This window comes from Balaenoptera borealis, assembly GCF_965194805.1.
Source record: "Balaenoptera borealis genome assembly, chromosome: 11".
In the NCBI taxonomy this organism is placed as follows: domain Eukaryota; kingdom Metazoa; phylum Chordata; class Mammalia; order Artiodactyla; family Balaenopteridae; genus Balaenoptera; species Balaenoptera borealis.
The window spans coordinates 98666894-98685328 of NC_138868.1; the positions used below are offsets into that span (position 1 = coordinate 98666894).

At 54.2% G+C, this 18435-nt stretch overlaps 1 protein-coding gene across 8 annotated transcripts; it reads left to right on the forward strand.

The window, feature by feature from the left end:
• Nucleotides 1–1180: 1180 nt before the first annotated feature.
• Nucleotides 1181–14553, forward strand: ABCG4 (ATP binding cassette subfamily G member 4). Of its 8 annotated transcripts, XM_082342314.1 has the most exons (16): nt 1182–1540; nt 2176–2428; nt 6613–6730; nt 6846–6978; nt 7112–7162; nt 7369–7514; nt 8673–8796; nt 8924–9038; nt 9233–9375; nt 10386–10484; nt 10709–10877; nt 10973–11073; nt 12167–12325; nt 12498–12616; nt 12767–12979; nt 13129–14553. In XM_082342314.1, exons 2-16 carry the CDS (start codon nt 2191–2193, stop codon nt 13214–13216), a joined length of 2016 nt encoding a protein of 671 aa, XP_082198440.1. In that variant the 5' UTR covers nt 1182–1540; nt 2176–2190; the 3' UTR covers nt 13217–14553. The 8 variants fall into 8 exon arrangements, with proteins under 8 accessions (XP_082198438.1, XP_082198440.1, XP_082198434.1 ...); XM_082342312.1 differs by lacking the exon at nt 13129–14553 and having other exon boundaries at nt 1181–1540; nt 12563–12616; nt 12767–12907; XM_082342308.1 differs by having other exon boundaries at nt 1183–1540; nt 12767–14553.
• The last annotated feature ends 3882 nt before the right edge of the window (nt 14554–18435 follow it).

Genomic DNA, 18435 nt, shown 5'->3' on the forward strand with positions numbered 1-18435 from the left:
GGGGAGATCTACAGTAGAGCACTGGGGGTTAACTTGGAGAATGGGGGTTCCTGAGGAACAGTGGTGATGTGGCGCATGGGGTCAGGGGAAGGTAGAGAGGGCTGGATCCAAAATCTTTATGAAACTCTAAGTCACAGGGGGGGGGGGCCTGGAGACATCCTGCAGGGGCCGCCAGCCTCCAGGCTTCAGAGAGGCTGGCAGGGGGGGGGGGCCAGCGGGGGAGAGATTTGACTGCTAGTAACCTCTCATCTGCTGCAGCAAGGAGAAGCCTCAGTCACAGCAGCAACACCAGCAGCCTCCCCTCCCATCCGTCTCTGCTGTGGGACAGGTGGGAATTTAAAAGCTCAGGTCACGTGTCTCTGCTGGCTAACCTACTTACCCCTTGAAGACTGGGGCGGGGGCAGGCAGGGGCCAAGAGGAGTTGCCTGAGGAAGGATCAAAGCAGGGAAAAACCCCGAGAGTGCTCTGGGCACTTCCGTTTGAAGACTTGTCGGGTGAGGGAGAGAATGCACACGTATGTGAGAATACGCCAAAGACAGTGTTCTGTGAGCCCTGTGCATGCCCTGGCACACATGTGCCTCCAGCATCAGGCAATGCCTGTCTTAAAGGCCCGAATTTGCCTGGGAGAATGAAGATTTCTACACTTGGAGCAGGCTGAGCTCTGGGTACCAGTTTAACCTTGGAGCTGCCTGCAAGCTCTCCCAAAGCAGCCACCCTCTGTCTCTTTTTAACTAGTCTCCTCGCCTTTAGAGAGGGAAAGGGTAGGCGGGGGAGGGGGCGGGGGGGGGGAGGATGTCCCACGATTCTTGCTTTCAAAGCATTTTTATCTAGTTTGGGGATTCCCAGGGGATGCCTGAGCTCAAGGGCCAGAACTGAGGGAAATTAATTGGGGTGGTGGTGGTGCAGACAGGCTGACAGCTCCACAATCCCTTGAGAGTGACGGAATCTGCACCCCCCAATTCCCCTCCCCCTCCGCCACCACCGTTGTATAGTCTGTAATCCAGGGACGTGTCCCCACTGAGTGACTTCAGCTCTCCCTTCCTCAGTGCCCCCAGGTCGGCCCTTCGCCACCAATTCCCCAGTCCCGGGTCCACAACTGCACTCGCTGCGGCACCCCACGTCGCCGACGCGTCGCTCCCCTTCGCCGTCCTCGCCCCCCGCGGGCAGCGGGGCGGCGCGGGCTCTTTAAGAATAGCGGGAAGGGCGAGCAGCAGCTTGGAGGAGAGCGCAGTCGCCCGGCGGGTTCGGGAGGACAAGGCACCGAGGGTCGGGCTCAGGGAACCAGGTGTGCGCGGCCAAGCTGAGTAGGGGCGCGCCCCAGTCGCCCCTCCCCAACCCTGTCATCTCTCTTCAGACCTGAGGCCCGAGCCCTCCCCTGTCGGCCGCCCCGGCCCGGCCCCGCCCCGGCCCTGCCGCCGGGACCGGGAGCCGGGACGCCGGTGCTGCAGCCGGAGGCAGGTAAGAGGGCCTGGAGTCTCCATCCTCGGCCCGCGGCAGCGCTAAGCATCTCGGCTCCGCACCGGCCCGGGGGCGCCTCAAGGTGACCAGGCTTGCGGAAGATGGGAGGGGGATGAGCCCGCCATGGGGGGCTTAGTTGGCAGTGGGGATTTGGAGTCCGGGTGGTGCGCCCATCCCTGGGAAGAGCCCGGGGCGCGCGGACCCAGGGGCGCAGGCGGGAGGGGCTAGCCAGGGCGTCTCGCCCAGGGATGGGGAGGCGAACGCAGCGGGAGGCCCAGAGCCTCCTCTTCCTCCGCCTTCGCCTGGTCCACCCTGTGCTCACCCTGCTACCCTGACCTCCTAGCCGGCAGCCTCCGCCAGCCGCCCCTTCCCCCCCCCCCACCCATCCAGTCCCCTGGGGCTGCTGGCCTGCGGGGTAAGGAGATTAGAGCCTCCGTGGGGAGGAGGGAGGGGTGCGGGCTTCGAGGGGCCGACCTGGGGCCAGGCTAGGGCTGGGGCTGCCCGGGACCGAGGAGAGGTCGGGACTGATCGTTGCTGCGCGGGGAGTGGTGGTCGGGGGAGGGCAGATGCTCTGGCGGTGGGATGTGGGCTGCTCCCAATAGCCGGTCTACCCTGAGAAGGAGGCGGGGAGTGGGGGCGAGGGCACATTAGAAAGCAAGGGAGCTCTGAGCCAGGGATCGGGGTCTGCCCCAAACTGAGCAGGCCCTCTCCCTGCAGGCCGGCGGCGGCGTGATGGCGGAGAAGGCGCTGGAGGCCGTGGGCTGTGGACTAGGACCTGGGGCTGTGGCCATGGCCGTGGCGCTGGAGGATGGGGCGGAGCCCCCTATGCTGACCACACACCTGAAGAAGGTGGAGAACCACATCACCGAAGCCCAGCGCTTTTCCCACCTACCCAAGCGCTCAGCCGTGGACATCGAGTTTGTGGAGCTGTCCTATTCCGTGAGGGAGGGACCCTGCTGGCGCAAACGGGGTAAGGGAGCAGCCTGATGGGGAGTTGTGAGCCCCCACGAGTTGCCCCTTTGGGAGCATGAGGCCTGGATGTCTCCTCTTCTGCAAATCCGGCAGGAGCGGGTCCACCAAAATCTATGCCCCTCATTCACTGTGCACACAGCTGAGGTGCCGGGGGTCTGCACTCCCCCTACACCTGTAAGCACCATGGGACACTAGATTCAATTGGTTATTTCCTCTTCCAAGATGACACTATCACCTCTGGTCCATGAGGAGTTTTCCTTTGTTGTTTCAGGTAGAGCTCCTGCCTCTGAGGGCTGATATGAGAAATTAGGGGCTGTGCTGCAGGGGTTGTCCTCAGTGGTTAGCAAAAATCCTTGGACCTACAGAGCTCTGCTAATTTTAAAAGATGTTCTCATTCCTGTCTTCTTACTTCGTTCTTGCCGAAGTCCTCCGAGGCACGGAAGGTGAAGGCTTGACAGGATAGATGACATCCCTGTATTATTAATAAGGAAACTGAGGCCCAGAGAAGTTGAGTAACTTGACCAATGTCACACAGCTAATAAGTGGCAGACTTGGGACCAGAAGCCAGGTTTTCCAGCTCTCCATGCAGCGTTCCTTTCTCTCTCTTCACTTCCCTGTTAAGCATTCCCATCTCCTCCTTGTTTCTCCCATTAGGACAGGGGGGTAAGGTCTGGCTGGGGCTCTGAGTTCCTTTGAACCCTGACCATCTCCTGCATCCCCTGCAGCTTTTGCCCCCCACCCCACCCTCCCTGCCCTGGGCAGGTTGAGCTGGGAATAGGGAAGCTGGGTTTTTCCCCAGAGCCTGGGTGTGGATCAGGGGTGGAGCTGGGACATTGTTCTCTGAGGTTTAAGAAATGTTTGGGGTGCTTCAGAGCAGGGCTGAGGCTGAACTCTCTCTGCCCTCCCTACCCTCACTCCCATGAGGGACCAAAAGGTCACAGGGCCTGAGCCATTGGAAACTGAGGTATCCGGGCTCCCTGCTCAGCACCTTAACACTAAGCAGCCTCTCGGCCCTGAGACCAGCTCCGGGCCAAATGAGGAGGTAGTTGTTATTTTCCTAGCCCTCACAGTTTTAAGGAGAAATGAAGATATAAAAGAAATGTGTCTAGATGGGCCAGCTCTCTGGCTGCTTCAAGCCACCAGCCACAGCAAATGGGCACCCCTGACCAAGTCCTTCCCTCCTTTGTCCTTGCCAACCCCGTTCTGCTTTACTGGCCATTTTGCCGTCTCGTCCATCCCTTGCCCCTTTCTCTGCCCTCTGTCCTCCTCTTTCTGCCTTCTCTTTTTACTTGAATCCCTGTCCCCTTCTCTGGAGGACAGAAGGCAATTAGAGGTAGGCAGAGAGGAAAAAGAGCAAGGGGCATGGAGAGAGGGAGATTTCTGTCTTTCCCACGTAAGGATTTGTCACTCACCTCTCCTAATTACAAAGGACACTTCTTGATTTTTAAAACCCTTTTCTATTAATTATTATTAATTATCTTACTTATTATTCATAATAACCTTATTATGTCCTTGGGAGGAGATATACTATCCTTATTTTATAGATGAGGAAATGGAGGCCCTGAAGGATTAAGTGACTTCATAAAATTCTGAAGAGAGTTACTGACTGAGGCAGATCTAGAACTGTGGTGGGTCTCCATCCTGAAGGCATGGCAGGCCCCTCCCATGCTGAGCAGTTGTGGTCCAGCAGGAGTCCCAAGACATGGGTTCCTAGCCACTTGTAAGCTGTGTGACCTTGGGCAGGCTGCTTACCCTCTCTTGGCCTTTCTTTCCTCGTCTGTAAACAGGGATGATAAGAATACCCACCACACAGGCTTGTTGTGCGGCTCAGCTGAGATGTTAGCTGTGAAAATGCTTTGTGAAAGGCAAGCGTAGGGTGATATTTGAATTCAGCAATAGTGTTCAATCAAGTGCTTGGTGGGGATTAAATGAAGGGAGGAGTCATCATTGTCAATTTCTTCCCCTGCAAAAGAAATCGCTTCCTGTGAGTAGCTCTGAAAGGCATACCCTGGCATGTGCAACCACACTTCTTTCTAATTGACGGCGATGATGAATGAGGCAGAGGGTTGGAATCCATGATTTCCCCTCTCCCAGTAAAGAACTTGCTGTGTGTGTGACCTTGGGTAAGTCACTGGATGTCTCTGGGCCCCAGTTGCCTCATCCATGTTGCTACAGCAGTGACTGAGGCACTGAGCTTTGTAAACTGGAAAGCACCATACGGGCAGTTGGTGGGATCAGAATGCCAGAGTGGGCAGCAGCTGATCCCCTGTCTGACCAGATATGTCCAGAGGGACGGCTGGGTGCTGTGGAGGGAGGGTGAAAGATCACATCCCTTCACTGCCTCTGCTAAGGAGGTAGAATGGAGAGGGAATTGGGCTCCGTACGGGTGGGAGGAGGGTGGTAGTGAGCAAAGTACCTGGTAGGGGATTGGTGTTTCGGCCTCACTGAGGCAGGTCTGCAAGCCCAGCAGGCAAGGCCAGCCTCCTTGGCTTCATCTTTCCTCTCCACCCACTTGTCTCACCAGTTGACTCCGTGGAGTCTCTGCCCTTTGTTCCCTGGATTGTATTACATATATGCTGTTATATAGCAGAGCTTTTCCTCCCAAAGCCTGGAGAGCTTCTGCCTTCCTTTCCCATTTTGAAATGCTGCTCATGCCACCTCTTCCATGAAGCCATTCCTGATTTTCCCCTTGCCCTTCCACCCTCATCAATTCCATTTTCTGCATTCTCATTGCACATGATTTGTACTTCTGTTATAACCCTTATTTTATCTTTCTTCAGATCCATAGATGGTTTCTTGTCCATCTTTTTAACCTAGACTATCACCATCTTGAGTGCAGGAACTATGTCTTCCTCATTTTTTTGGTGCACTCTCTGGTACAGAGCTTGGAATGTAGTATATATCAATAAGCGCTTGCCAAATGGGATTAATTATAAAATATCACTTGTTTTTAATGGGCTCTATGTGCCAAGCACTGTGTCATATGCTTTACATATATTATCTCATTGAATCTTTATAGCAACCCTATGAGATAGGTACTATCATCCTCATTTTACAGATGAGGGACCTGGAGCTCAGAGAGGTTAAGCAACTTGCCCAAGGTCACACAGCTGGTAAGTGTGGAGCCAGAATTTGAACGTAGATCCACCCGACTCCAAACTGGTACTCTTAATGCATATGCTGCCTCCCAGTGAGTGAATGAAAGGTGAGATTTTACTGGGCCATGTTAGGGTCTGCAGAGACTGGTGGGCAGAGAGAGCACCCTGAAGAAGGCTTTTTAGAATGAGGCCAAGGTAGAACCAACACTTATTGAGCATCTAGTATGTGCCAGCCAGTCTGCTAAGGTTACAAAGATGAGTAAGACACAGACCCTTCCCCCAAGGAGCTCACTGACTAAGAGGCTGGAGGAGGGGAATGAGGGGCAGGCACATCAAGTAACAAACGTGTTGGCATATGAGAAGTGCTATGGGAGCACAGAGGACAGTCAGCCAACTCAGGCTGGATCGTTGGGAAAGTCTTCCTGGAGGGGATGAGAGAGTGGCCGCTGTGTTTGTGGAAGAGTAGAGTCTACTGTAACTTTGATCTCCTCTCCACGCCCATCGTCAGATGTGGGGGTTTTCCCACGGCCTTCAGAAAAAGCACTGCCGGCTTCCCTGGTGGCACAGTGGTTAAGAATCACCTGCCAATGCAGGGGACACGGGTTTGAGCCCTGGTCCGGGAAGATCCCACGTGCCGCGGAGCAACTAAGCCCGCGAGCCACAACTACTGAAGCCCGCGTGCCTAGAGCCCGTGCTCCGCAACAAGAGAAGCCACCGCAATGAGAAGCCCACGCACCGCAGCGAAGAGTAGCCCCTGCTCGATGCAACTAGAGAAAGCCCGCGCGCAGCAACGAAGACCCAACGCAACCAAAAATAAATAAATAAATAAATAAATTTAAAAAAAAAAAAAAAAAAGGAAGAGCATTGTCACCTCGGGTACTTTGACATTAGTGGTGGTCGTTTCTAGGGGGACGGGGTGAGAGGGTATAGGTTATTGTTGGGGCTCTGAGGGTCGTTCCTCCATCCTAACCAATTCACAGTGAGTAGGGACTGCCTATTTCACTGACAGCCATGGCTCCTAAGAGTTTGGGGTGTCTCTGTTCATTGTAGCCCTGATCAAAAGTTCCTCCCTCCCTCACTGCAGGTTATAAGACTCTCCTTAAGTGCCTATCAGGTAAATTCTGCCGCCGGGAGCTGATTGGCATCATGGGCCCCTCAGGGGCTGGCAAGTCCACGTTCATGAACATCTTGGCAGGATACAGGTGAGAACAAGGCTGGGGTAGAATGGGGGCAGGACCAGGCAGAGGGGTCCCCTGGGGAGCACAGAAGTTGTTATGAAGTGACCCTGAGCCCCATCCCCAACCAACGTTCCTTCAGGGAGTCTGGAATGAAGGGGCAGATCCTGGTCAATGGGAGGCCGAGGGAACTGAGGACCTTCCGAAAGATGTCCTGTTACATCATGCAGGACGACATGCTGCTGCCACACCTCACAGTGTTGGAAGCCATGATGGTGAGAGCTGGATGGCCATCCCCTCCTCCTAGTCCTTCCCTTTATCCGCTGTCCCCGTCCTTCCCATTGGCTAAGGGGTCAAGGCTGTGCCCCCTCCCACACATATCTGATCCGCCTTCTCTCTGGGCCCCAGGTCTCTGCTAACCTGAAGCTAAGTGAGAAGCAGGAGGTGAAGAAGGAGCTGGTGAGTAGGGGAGGGTGGGGGGAGGGGGACGGGTCAGCTGCCCTTTTCAGTGCTGCTGAGTTCTGGGGCCCCCGAGTTGGGTGGTAAGAGAGGGGCGGCCAAGGCTGGGACATCACGCTTCAGGGAGATGCTTACTTAAATTGGGGTGGTGCTGGGGGAAGCAGAGACTCTGAAGCTGACCTGGGGTGGGTGGGCGGCCGGGCCAGGTGACAGAGATCCTGACAGCACTGGGCCTGATGTCCTGCTCCCACACGAGGACAGCCCTGCTCTCCGGAGGGCAGAGGAAGCGCCTGGCCATCGCCCTGGAGCTGGTCAACAACCCACCTGTCATGTTCTTTGACGAGCCCACCAGGTATCTCTCCCCCTCCTCTCCCACCAGGATGCCTCCTCCCCTCAGCCCAGAGCCAGGGCTAGAGGCTGCATCTGCTCCACTGCTGGAGACAAGAGCATGTGTTTGCAGCCTCCTGGGGCCAGAGAAGGGCTCCACCCCTGCCAATCCTGTTGCCATAGCAGCCCCATCCTTCACCCTAGCAGAAATCCCGATGTCCTCCTTGACGGATGTCGCCTGCTCCTTCTCTCCCCCACAGCCAATCAATCGCCAAGTCCTGCTGATTCTATGTTCTTTTTCCATCTCTCAGATTCGCCCCATCCCCATTCTTAGTGCCAGTGCTTAAATTCAGGACATCATCAACTCTTGCCTGCATTTCTTCAAAAGACTCCTATCTCCTCATCTCCAGTCTCTCCCAGCCCATCCTTCTTCCAAACTGCAACCAGAGTGAGCTTTCTAAAAGAAAAGTCTGGCAATGCTCACTCCGCTGCTTCAAAATATGCAGTGATTCCCATTTGCCCTCAGAATGAAGTCAGAGGACTTACAAGGTCCTGGTCTGGACCTATTTCTCTGGCCTCACATCTTGCTTCACACTGTCTTGTATTTCATGCTCTAATAATACTGAATCACTTATAATTCTCTTAGTCAAGCCATGTGTTTCATGCCTCTGAGCTTTGCACATGCTGTGTCTTCTGCCTGGAATGCCCTTCACCACCGCACCTGCCCTTCCTCCCTCCCTCACCTGGCTTAGCTCTTTCTTCTGCCAGACTCACTCAGGAAACTTCTCTGACTACCCTCCAACACCTTTGTACAACAGAGCTTAACCCTCCCCCTACTTCACCCCATGTTTCTACAGCATGGTCCACATTATCTCAAATGATCTGTGCATTTCTCTCTCTCTCCCTCCCAACCAGAGTCTATGTCTTATTTATTCATCTTTGTAATCCCAGTGCCTGGCATTCAACAGGTGCTTAATAATTGCTTGTTACACCTAACAGTACTCTGGGCTTCTTGGTACCTCCAAATGCCTGAATCGTACAGTGTGGATGGGATAAAGGGATGGCCAGGGTGACCCCCTTCCTGCCAGCTCCCTCGCCCTCATAGCAGCTGCCCTATCCAAACAGTCCCTTCCCTTGTCTCTGCCCACCTCACCCCGCCCCCTGGTGGCTTCTCTCTGGACAGTGGTCTGGACAGCGCTTCCTGTTTCCAAGTGGTGTCCCTCATGAAGTCCCTGGCCCAGGGGGGCCGTACTATCATCTGCACCATCCACCAGCCCAGTGCCAAGCTCTTTGAGATGTTTGACAAGGTGAGGGTTCTCTGGGATGCAAAGGTGACCGGCCTGCGATGGGGAGAGGGAAGGGGTCAGTAGAGGTGTCGTGGGACCTGCCTGACCCGCTCATGGTGTTTTCCTCGTCCTTCTCTTTCTGCCTCAGCTCTACATCCTGAGCCAGGGTCAGTGCATCTTCAAGGGCGTGGTCACCAACCTGATCCCCTATCTGAAGGGGCTCGGCCTGCACTGCCCCACCTACCACAACCCAGCTGACTTCAGTGAGTGGGGGCCTGTTGGTAGGGGCTGGGTTATGGTGGCGGGCCAAACTTGGGGGTTCAGATCATGCATTTCGGCCTCCCAGGGGCAGAGATCTCACTGTCGCCTGCCTTCCGCGCACACCCAAGGAAGGGCTGGCTTGCCCTTGGGAAGCAAGGATAGATCTTAGCTGAGCACACCCCTCTGTGTCCCCCAGTCATCGAGGTGGCCTCTGGCGAGTACGGAGACCTGAATCCCCTGCTGTTCAGGGCTGTGCAGAATGGGCTCTGTGCCATGGCAGAGAAGAAGAGCAGCCCTGAGAAGAATGAGGTCCCTGCCCCCTGTCCCCCTTGCCCTCCGGTGAGTAGGGGTGGAGAGGGCAGAGTGCAGAGTGGGGGAGGAGAGAGAGGACCATGGACATGGCCCTGCCAAAGAGGACATGCCCCAGAGGCATCACAACCACTGGGTACTTAGGAAGAACCCAGGACTTGGAATAGACCTGCTATTAGCTGTGTGACCTTGGGCACATTACTTAACCTCTCTGAGCTTCGACTTTCTCATTCATTTATTTGTTCAACAAATTCTTACTGAGCGTCTGTAGCACATTGTCCTTAGTGCCACCTGGTAAACAAGACTGAAGCTGTCTCTGGCCTCATGGTCAGTGTGGTTTACTATCATCACTAACTTGGAGGTGACGATACTTATTTCACAGGGTTATTGGGAGGACTAATTAGATCATCACGCAAAGCTCTTCGCACCGTAGCTGGTACAGTTGGTGTTTGTTCCATGCCAGCTGTCTTCCTTAAATGAGATACTATAACCCTGGAAGACTGGGAGGGTTATTGTTGCTGTTGTCATCATTATTTTTTTTTTGTCGTCATTATTATCATCGTTAATAATATTGTGAAAGTGGTGGCGTAAAGGTATTACACCCTTAGGGTAAATGTTTTCAATGGATTAAAGCGTAGTGACTGGGGAATTCCCTGGTGGTCCAGTGGTTAGGACTCTGTGATTTCACTGCCGAGGGTGTGGGTTCGATCCCTGGTCGGCCAGTAAGCTGCGCAGCGCGGCCAAAAAAATAAATAAATGAATCAAATAAAGAGAAGTGACTGATCTATTAGTAGCCCCCATGGGTGTCCTTAACTCCTTTCTATCTCCTCCCTCCCAAGTTTTTTCTCCCTTTTTGTGTCTCTCTCTGAATCTCACTCTGATTCACACCGCTAAGGCCAGCTTCCAGGTACCCAACTCAATGGTGGAGAATTCTGGAGGACCCTTGCCCCAGGGACGGGCTCAGGGGTTTTCCCACCAGCTGAGCTGGGTTCGTGGTGGGGAGTAGGGTAGGGTCACCTGATCCAGTTTCCTCTCTCCAGGAAGTGGATCCCATTGAAAGCCACACATTTGCCACCAGCACCCTCACACAGTTCTGCATCCTCTTCAAGAGGACCTTCATGTCCATCCTCAGGGACACGGTGAGACATCAAGTTGGGGGAGGGGAGGCTGGCATAAGCCTGGCCTGTGGGGTGTAGGATCCCAGCAGCTGGGATAGTGATGGGGCCCCTCCCCCAACAGCTCCCCCTAATGCCCCCGTGGGTCCCTGTGCCTGTGAGGGCACACCCACATTCCTACCCAAGTGTGGCCTGCCCATCCCTAGCCTGTGATCCATCCTCTCTCCTCGTGATCACCCCTCACACAGGTCCTGACCCACCTGCGGTTTGTGTCCCATGTGGTGATCGGCGTGCTCATTGGTCTCCTCTACCTGCATATCGGTGACGATGCCAGCAAGGTCTTCAACAACACGGGCTGCCTCTTCTTCTCCATGCTCTTCCTCATGTTTGCTGCCCTGATGCCAACTGTGCTCACCTGTGAGCCGAGCTGCCCTGGGCGTGGGGCGGGAGTGGGGGGCACGGGGTAAGGCCAGGGTGCTGGACAGCTGTGCCTGATCGGCCTGTGTCCTCAGTCCCCTTAGAGATGGCCGTCTTCATGAGGGAGCATCTCAACTACTGGTACAGCCTCAAAGCGTATTACCTGGCCAAGACCATGGCCGATGTGCCCTTCCAGGTGAGCCTTTTCCTCCCCCCACACTGCCTCCCTCCTGTCTTGCTCCTTCCATCCTTGCTTGCTTGACTCCCTTAACCTTGTTACCTGCCATCCTTTCCTTGACTTCTTCTCGCTTAGCAACAGGTGGTGAGCACCTGCCATGCACCAGACTCCATGCCAGGCACTAGGGATATGGCAACAAACATGATGGAAGTAGTCTTGACCTTGTGGAACTTATGTTCCGGTGAGCATAAGAGAGGACAAACAGAAAATGATGGAAATAACAGCCCTACAAATGACTCTGTGAATCTTATTCGAGGCAGTAGAGAATAACGTGGGCTCTGGAGCCGTACTGCTCCTCGTTAGCTGTGAGACATTGGGCAAGTCACCTAATCACTCTTTGCTTTAGTGTCTCCATCTATAAAGTGGAATGATGATAGTATCTACCTCGGGATTGTTTCTGAGAAGGAAATGAGTTAATACATGTACAGCACTTAGAATAATGCTCAGCACATACTAAAGTACCCGATAATGTTTGCTGGGTTTGGTTGTTGTTATTGCCACCACTACCCTGTTCCAAGCACCAGGGCCACCAAAAATCCGCAGGGCACCTTTAAGCAAGTTAGAAAACATGTCTCCCTTCCTCAGGGTGGAGGCTGCACTGTGCTAGGGTGAGAAGAGCTCGGCTGGGGCTCCACCTCTGGTTGCCTCTTGGTTGGGCGCCTTGTGCAGGGAAGAACCTGCCCTACTGTACATGGTAGGCTCGGTCCCTGTCCTCCAGGAGTTGATGGCATCCAGGGGGACAAAACGCTCTCATATATACAGTTAATTAATTAACAATATAAGGAATATGCTGGTCCAGATGGGAAGGGCCTTCAGAGAAGTCACCGTGCCTGAACGGGTCCGAGCGGGCCTGACGGAAGAGGTGAGACTGGAGGATGAATGAAGTTCTTCGAGCCGAGGAGGAAGGGGACGTGTCAAGTTCACGTGACTGCATGAACGGGAGTGCAGAGGCAGGAGCAGCCACGATGCTCTAGCAATTGCTGTCCTAGAGGTTCTGCCTGGGTGGAGTGGCGGGTCTTGGCCTCTGCCCAGCCCTGTGGCCACTCCCCAGGTGGTGTGCCCGGTGGTGTACTGCAGCATTGTGTACTGGATGACAGGCCAGCCAGCTGAGACCAGCCGCTTCCTGCTCTTCTCAGCCCTGGCCACTGCCACGGCCTTGGTGGCCCAGTCTCTGGGGCTGCTGATCGGAGCTGCCTCCAACTCCCTACAGGTGAGGGGCTGGTAGGTGGCGGCCCCCAAGAGGGGGGGACGGAGTCTGGTGGGAGGAATCAGGGGCTGGCCTAAGGAATGGGATGGATCTATGGGAAACCTGGGGGCCACCCCAGTCCTGGGTCTGTCCTGATCACCCCTGTGACGGCCCGGTCGCCTTCCCTCCCCTCCAGGTGGCCACATTTGTGGGCCCAGTTACCGCCATCCCTGTCCTCTTGTTCTCCGGTTTCTTTGTCAGCTTCAAAACCATCCCCACCTACCTGCAGTGGAGCTCCTACCTCTCCTATGTCAGGTCAGTGCCCCTTCCTCACCATCTGCCCCTGCTCCTCCCTGTAGGAGGCCATGCCCCAAGGATGAGAGATTGTACCTGGGCTCTGGCAGTTTGCCCAGGGAGCAGGGTCCCTGCGCTCTGTGTCCCGCTCTGATGCCCTTGCTTGCCTAGGTATGGCTTTGAGGGGGTGATTCTGACCATCTATGGCATGGAGCGAGGAGACCTGACCTGCTTGGAGGAACGCTGCCCTTTCCAGGAACCACAGAGCATCCTCCGAGCGCTGGATGTGGAGGACGCCAAGCTCTACATGGACTTCCTGGTCTTGGGCATCTTCTTTCTGGCCCTGCGGCTGCTGGCATACCTTGTGCTCCGTTACCGGGTCAAGTCAGAGAGATAGAGCTTTGCCCTGGCCTGCACTCCAGCCCCTGCAGCAGGAAGCCCCCGGCCCCGGACCTTTGGGACTGTTTTAACCTTGTAGACTTGGGCCCCGGCTGCTGGTGCAGCCGCCCTCCCCTCTCTCAACTCCTCCACAGGCTGGCTGTCGGACTGTGCTCCCAGCCGTGGCCCTGGGGCTGGGGGCGCCAGGCCTCCCCGCCACGCCCAGGAGTCTTCCCGAGTTGATGCGGTCTGTAGGTCTGTAGCTTCCTCCCTCCTCTTTCCAACATCTGCATGCAAAGACCACGGGGAGGCTGCCACCTGCCTTCTGCCCCCGCACCCCCGCTCCTCTGTTGTCTGTCTGGGAGCCCCAGGCTCTCCAGGCCCCCACTGACAACTGACCAAAGCGGCCCCCCCGGGGGTCCCCACCACACAAGTGTTTGTAAACTGGGCTGTTATAAGGTTGGTGTTCCAGGGCTGGGCCCTGGTGGGGTCCCCTGGATGTCCCATTTGGACGTTGGAATGGAGCAGAGACGGACTCTGGAAGTCTCTTCCTCCTCCTCACCTCTCCCTGCCCCTAGACCCTGGCTGATTTGGACAATCTGTTGGGACAGAAGCTGGGTTTTCTGTCTGGATCATCCCTCCCAATCCTGGGGATTGGAGAGGCCTGGCGCCATGGGCTGTCCCCTGGACTCCTCCCCGTCACCTCTGGTGGGGGCCGGGCCTATGGCACCTCTGCAATAATGTCTGTGTTTCTCTCCCATCCGCCACTGGAACTGGAGAATGCACTTTATTCTGGGGGGTGAGTGGGAGAAGACCCAAGCCTCCTTTCTCGCTGCTCGCGTGGTCCCGCAATGCTCCCTCACCTCTCCTGAGTTACAGGCACAAATATGCGAACAGGCAATCTCGGCCCTACACACACTCGCTGTCCCGCTGTGGCTCACAGGAAGAGTGATGGTGGTGGTGATGGTGGGTGCTGTGGGAAGGGCCGTGTCACCCTCCTCCCGGGGACCCCGCTTTGATTCTAAGGATGAGGCTGGTGCTGCCCGGGGCGTCTCCAGGATCCGCAGGTGTCTACTCCCCAGTCTTCCCTCCCTCCCTCCGTCCCAAGCCAGGGGTGGCACAGGGCACCAGCTCCCTGGAGTTCAGGATGCCACACAAGCACAAGCATGAGCATAAGATGAACTTGGCCACTGCCACCCCATGGCTCTTCTTTTGTGTGTCAAGCTGGCAATCTCACTCCCCCTCTCCTTCCATGGCCACTTGCTGCTCATTCAAACTCTCGTCCACGTCTCTCCACCTGCTTTCTATCAGCCAAGGTGGGCCCTGGGCACCAGAGCAGCATGCCCATGGCACCAGAGCGACAGACACACCTAGAACATGTCTGGCTTTCCTGGGGGTGCGGGTCCAGGCTCATTCTACTTCTGATTTCCCCTTCCCCTAGGGCTCTTGTCCCCCCTTCGTCCTGTACACACACCTCTCTACCTTCCTTACCCTGCCACGGATTCTCCCCATCACACAGAGATGCTGGTTGTATTTGTGGGGGTTCACCCATTATTAATAAAACCTATATTTATACAGTATGCGGTGTGTAAATGTGTGTGGGTCCGGCACCTGGTACCATGGGCTGTGAGAGCTCTTGGCAAGAAGTCTATGAGCTTCAGGGAGGCTATGGCAGGGGATGGGAAGTCAAGCTGGTGAATGTGTATCTTATGAGATATTTGTATCAAGCTTCACATCTTACAAATGCTTATGTTCATTATCTCAAGGGAGTGTCAGGTCAACCCTGCATTATCTCTCACGACAACCCATTTTGCAGATGAGCGAACAGAGACTTGGGTTAAGTAACTTGCCCAAGGACCCTTAGCTAATGGAAGTGGGAACCAGCTCTGGCAACCAGGTCTTCTGCCTCCGGACCCCTCATCCTTGGCCTTGGCCCATGATGCTTGTTACTGGTGGATCTGCAAACTGCGTGCAGGGGCTCCGTGTCTGTTGCTTAGGTGCATTCTTGCCTGAGTGATACGTGACTCTCTTTTCAGAACTCACTGAGCCCTTGTTCCCCGGTTGTGCCTATGGGGGAGTGGGGAGGTTAGGGGCTGTGAAGGCAGTGAGAAGCAGAAAGCCCCAGGGACCTAAGCTCCAGGATGAGAGTGGAAGGAACCCCACTGGGCTCAGCACAACTTTCCTCATTTCTTCCTCGCTTCTTTCCTACCGAGCCACACTCCCATGGCCAAGCCATCAACCACCAGGACTACAAATGGCTCTGGTAGCCTGAGATTTGGAGTAGGCAATTGTCCAGAAGGCCTTGAGGGCTGGTGGCAGGATGACCCAAGAAGCAGTACATTGTCTCTCCCTCTTCCCTCCTGATCCTGAGCTTGGGGACTGAAGGAAGGGGCTGCCATCAGTCCTGTTGGCTGCCTGGGATACCCTAGTTGTGCTATGCTCCGGGCTAGGGTAGGGTCCAATCTATGACCGGATGGGTGATTGCCTGGAGATGGACTAACTTTGTTTCTTATGGGGGTGGGAGCCGGGGGTGGGAAGTGGGGCATGGGAATGGGAAGTGGGAAGTCTGAGTCCTAGCACCTGGAATTCTAGCTAGCTTTAGGGGGCACTCTGGGTGCCACCTTCTCCCTGGAATGATACCAACACGTGGCTCCTAAAAGTCAGAGGGCACAAAATTCTGCCACTATATAGTCTTTCTTAAGATTCTTCATTTTTACTCTTTCTCTTTTAAGATGAAATTTAAAATACTCCCCAAAGAGTAAAATTTATAAGTTCACACATCTGTAAGTTCCCCTCGGAGCTAAAGGAAATGAACAGCCATTCCAGAGCCAGCAAGGGCCATTCAGGCACCGAGAACATTCATAGAGTGGCTCACAGAGAACATTTGTAGAGCGGCTCACAGAGAAGTTTCGTAGAGTGGCTCACATATTTGCGAAGAAAGCACTTTTGATTCTTGGAGCAACTCCATGAGGCTACTAGGATGAGTATGATCATTTCCCCCTTTTACAGAGAAGGAAACCAAGGCTTGGAGAAGCGACTTGAGCAAGCTCTCAAGATACTGTGCTCTTGCCCCTGAGAACCACCTGCGATTTCTCCCCCCAGTCCCAGGAACCTGCAGAGGGGGGGCATCTAAGCATGTTTTGAAATGGGCTCACTCTCCCTGAATGCCGAACTTCCTGGACCCAGAGATCATTTCCTTCAACGCAGCTGCCATCTGTGACAGGGTCTGTGCAAGGTGCTGGAGGGCAGAGATGACCAAAGCACTTCTCTGTGCTGTGGCTTTGTAGCACCTGCTGCCCCATCCTGAGGTCCGACGACAGAGCACATGCCCACAGTATGACTCACAGTACTTCTGTCTGCAAGAGGCCAGTCAAATTATATGTTATTAATAAAACCTATATGGCTGTCATGCCCGCTGCGGGGTGGGGAAGGGGAATGTCTTGCTCTGAGCTGTGTCCAGTAACGCAGCTAGGGGCCTGTCTGTCTCGCGTGGCTAGGTAAGTGGAGTGAAGCTAGAGGAGTCCTCCAGGCCTGAAATGTCACCCCTAAGATCACATTCACAGCGTTACTCTACCTCCTCTCCCCTCACCCCATCGTACTCCTCGTTCAGAACTTTGTTAAAATCAAATGTGCTCTTTTCCCTGCTGCCTGGAATGCCCTTCCCTTCTCTGGCTTTTTTTAATTTTTATTTTTTAATTGAAGTATAGTTGATTTACGATGTTTCAGGTGTACAGCAGAGTGATTCAGTTATACATGTATGTATATATATACACATATATATTCTTTTTCAGATTCTTTTCCATTATAGGTTACTACAAGATATTGAATATAGTTCCCTGTGCTATTTGTTGTTTATTTAATTTATATGTAGTAGTGTATATCTGTTAATGCCAAATTCCAAATATATCCTTTTTGGTAACCATAAGTTTGTTTTCTATGTCTATGATTCTATTTCTGTTTTGTAAATAAGTTCATTGGTATCATTATTTTATAAATTTATTTTATTTATTTATTTTTGGCTGCACTGGATCTTCGTTGCTGTGCGTGGGCTTTCTCTAGTTGTGGCGAGCGGGGGCTACTCTTCGTTGCAGTGCGTGGGTTTCTCACTGCAGTGGCTTCTCTTGTTGCGGAGCACGGGCTCTAGGCGCATGGGCTTCAGTAGTTGTAGCACGTGGGCTCAGTAGTTGTGGCTCGCGGGCTCTAGAGTGCAGGCTCGGCAGTTGTGGCGCACGGGCTTAGCTACCCCGCAGCATGTGGGATCTTCCCGGACCAGGGCTCGAACCTGTTTCCCCTGCTTTGGCAGGCAGATTCTTAACCACTGCACCACCAGGGAAGCCCGGTATCATTATTTTAGATTCCAAATATAAGTGATACCATATGATATTTTGTCTTACTTCACTTAGTATGATAATCTCTAGGTCCATCCATGTTGCTGCAAATGGCATTATTTCATTCTTTTTTATGACTGAGTACCAGCTTATTATTTTTTTAATGTTTATTTATTTATTTGTTTTTGGCTGCGTCAGGTCTTAGTTGCTGCACGTGGGCTTCTCTCTAGTTGCGGTGCAGGGGGTCCAGAGCGCGTGGGCTCTGTAGTTGCGGCACGTGGGCTTAGTTGCCCCGCGGCATGTGGGATCTTATTTCCCTGACCAGGGATCGAACCCGCGTCCCCTGCATTGGAAGGCAGATTCTCAACCACTGGACCACCAGTGAAGTCCCCCAGCTTATTTTTTAAGATCTAGTTCAAATGTCACCTCCCAGGTGACAGGCAGTTAGTAACTTCCTCTCCCAGGCTTTCCTAAGGCTTCTGTCTCCCTCTGAAGTACCATCATTTGGGCCCCCTGGAGGGGAACTGCTATGGTCTGGTCTCTGTTCACCTTGTTCTGGTTGCTCGATACTAGCCCAATACCACGTGTTCAGTGAAAGAACAGATGTTTACATGTATAAGTGAAATATCCACACTGTCCTCAGTCTGGACGGAGGGTAGAGATCATAAAGCCCTCTTCTCAGCCCTGCCCAAGGCGCCTCTCTACCAGTTCCCGACTGCACACCTCCGTTCAGTGCAAGCTGTGTTTGCATGTGGAGGCATGCCCTGGCTGTGGGTGGTGGGTGGCTCCTCCATCGGTTACGTGGGTCCTGGGTGTGCCCGGTATGGAAGCACAGGGATGAGGCTGGGGGCTTTGAGGACCAGGAAGCCCCAGGGCCAGGCTATGGTTGGGTGCCAGACAAGAGGAGCAGGTTGAGGTGGGAGCTGTCCCTCAGCCCCATTCTTCTGCCTGCCTTGACCCAAATGACCAGAAGCCATACACAGGGGTCTGGGGTCTGAAGAGAGCCAGGTACAGAGGGAGGAGGACCCAAGAAGACCTTGACTTAGATCTCTGTTAGGAAGCAGGCTGAAGCGGTGAAGAGGCACAGAGGGAAGAATGCCCTGGGAATGGGGGATGGGGGATGGGGGATGGGGA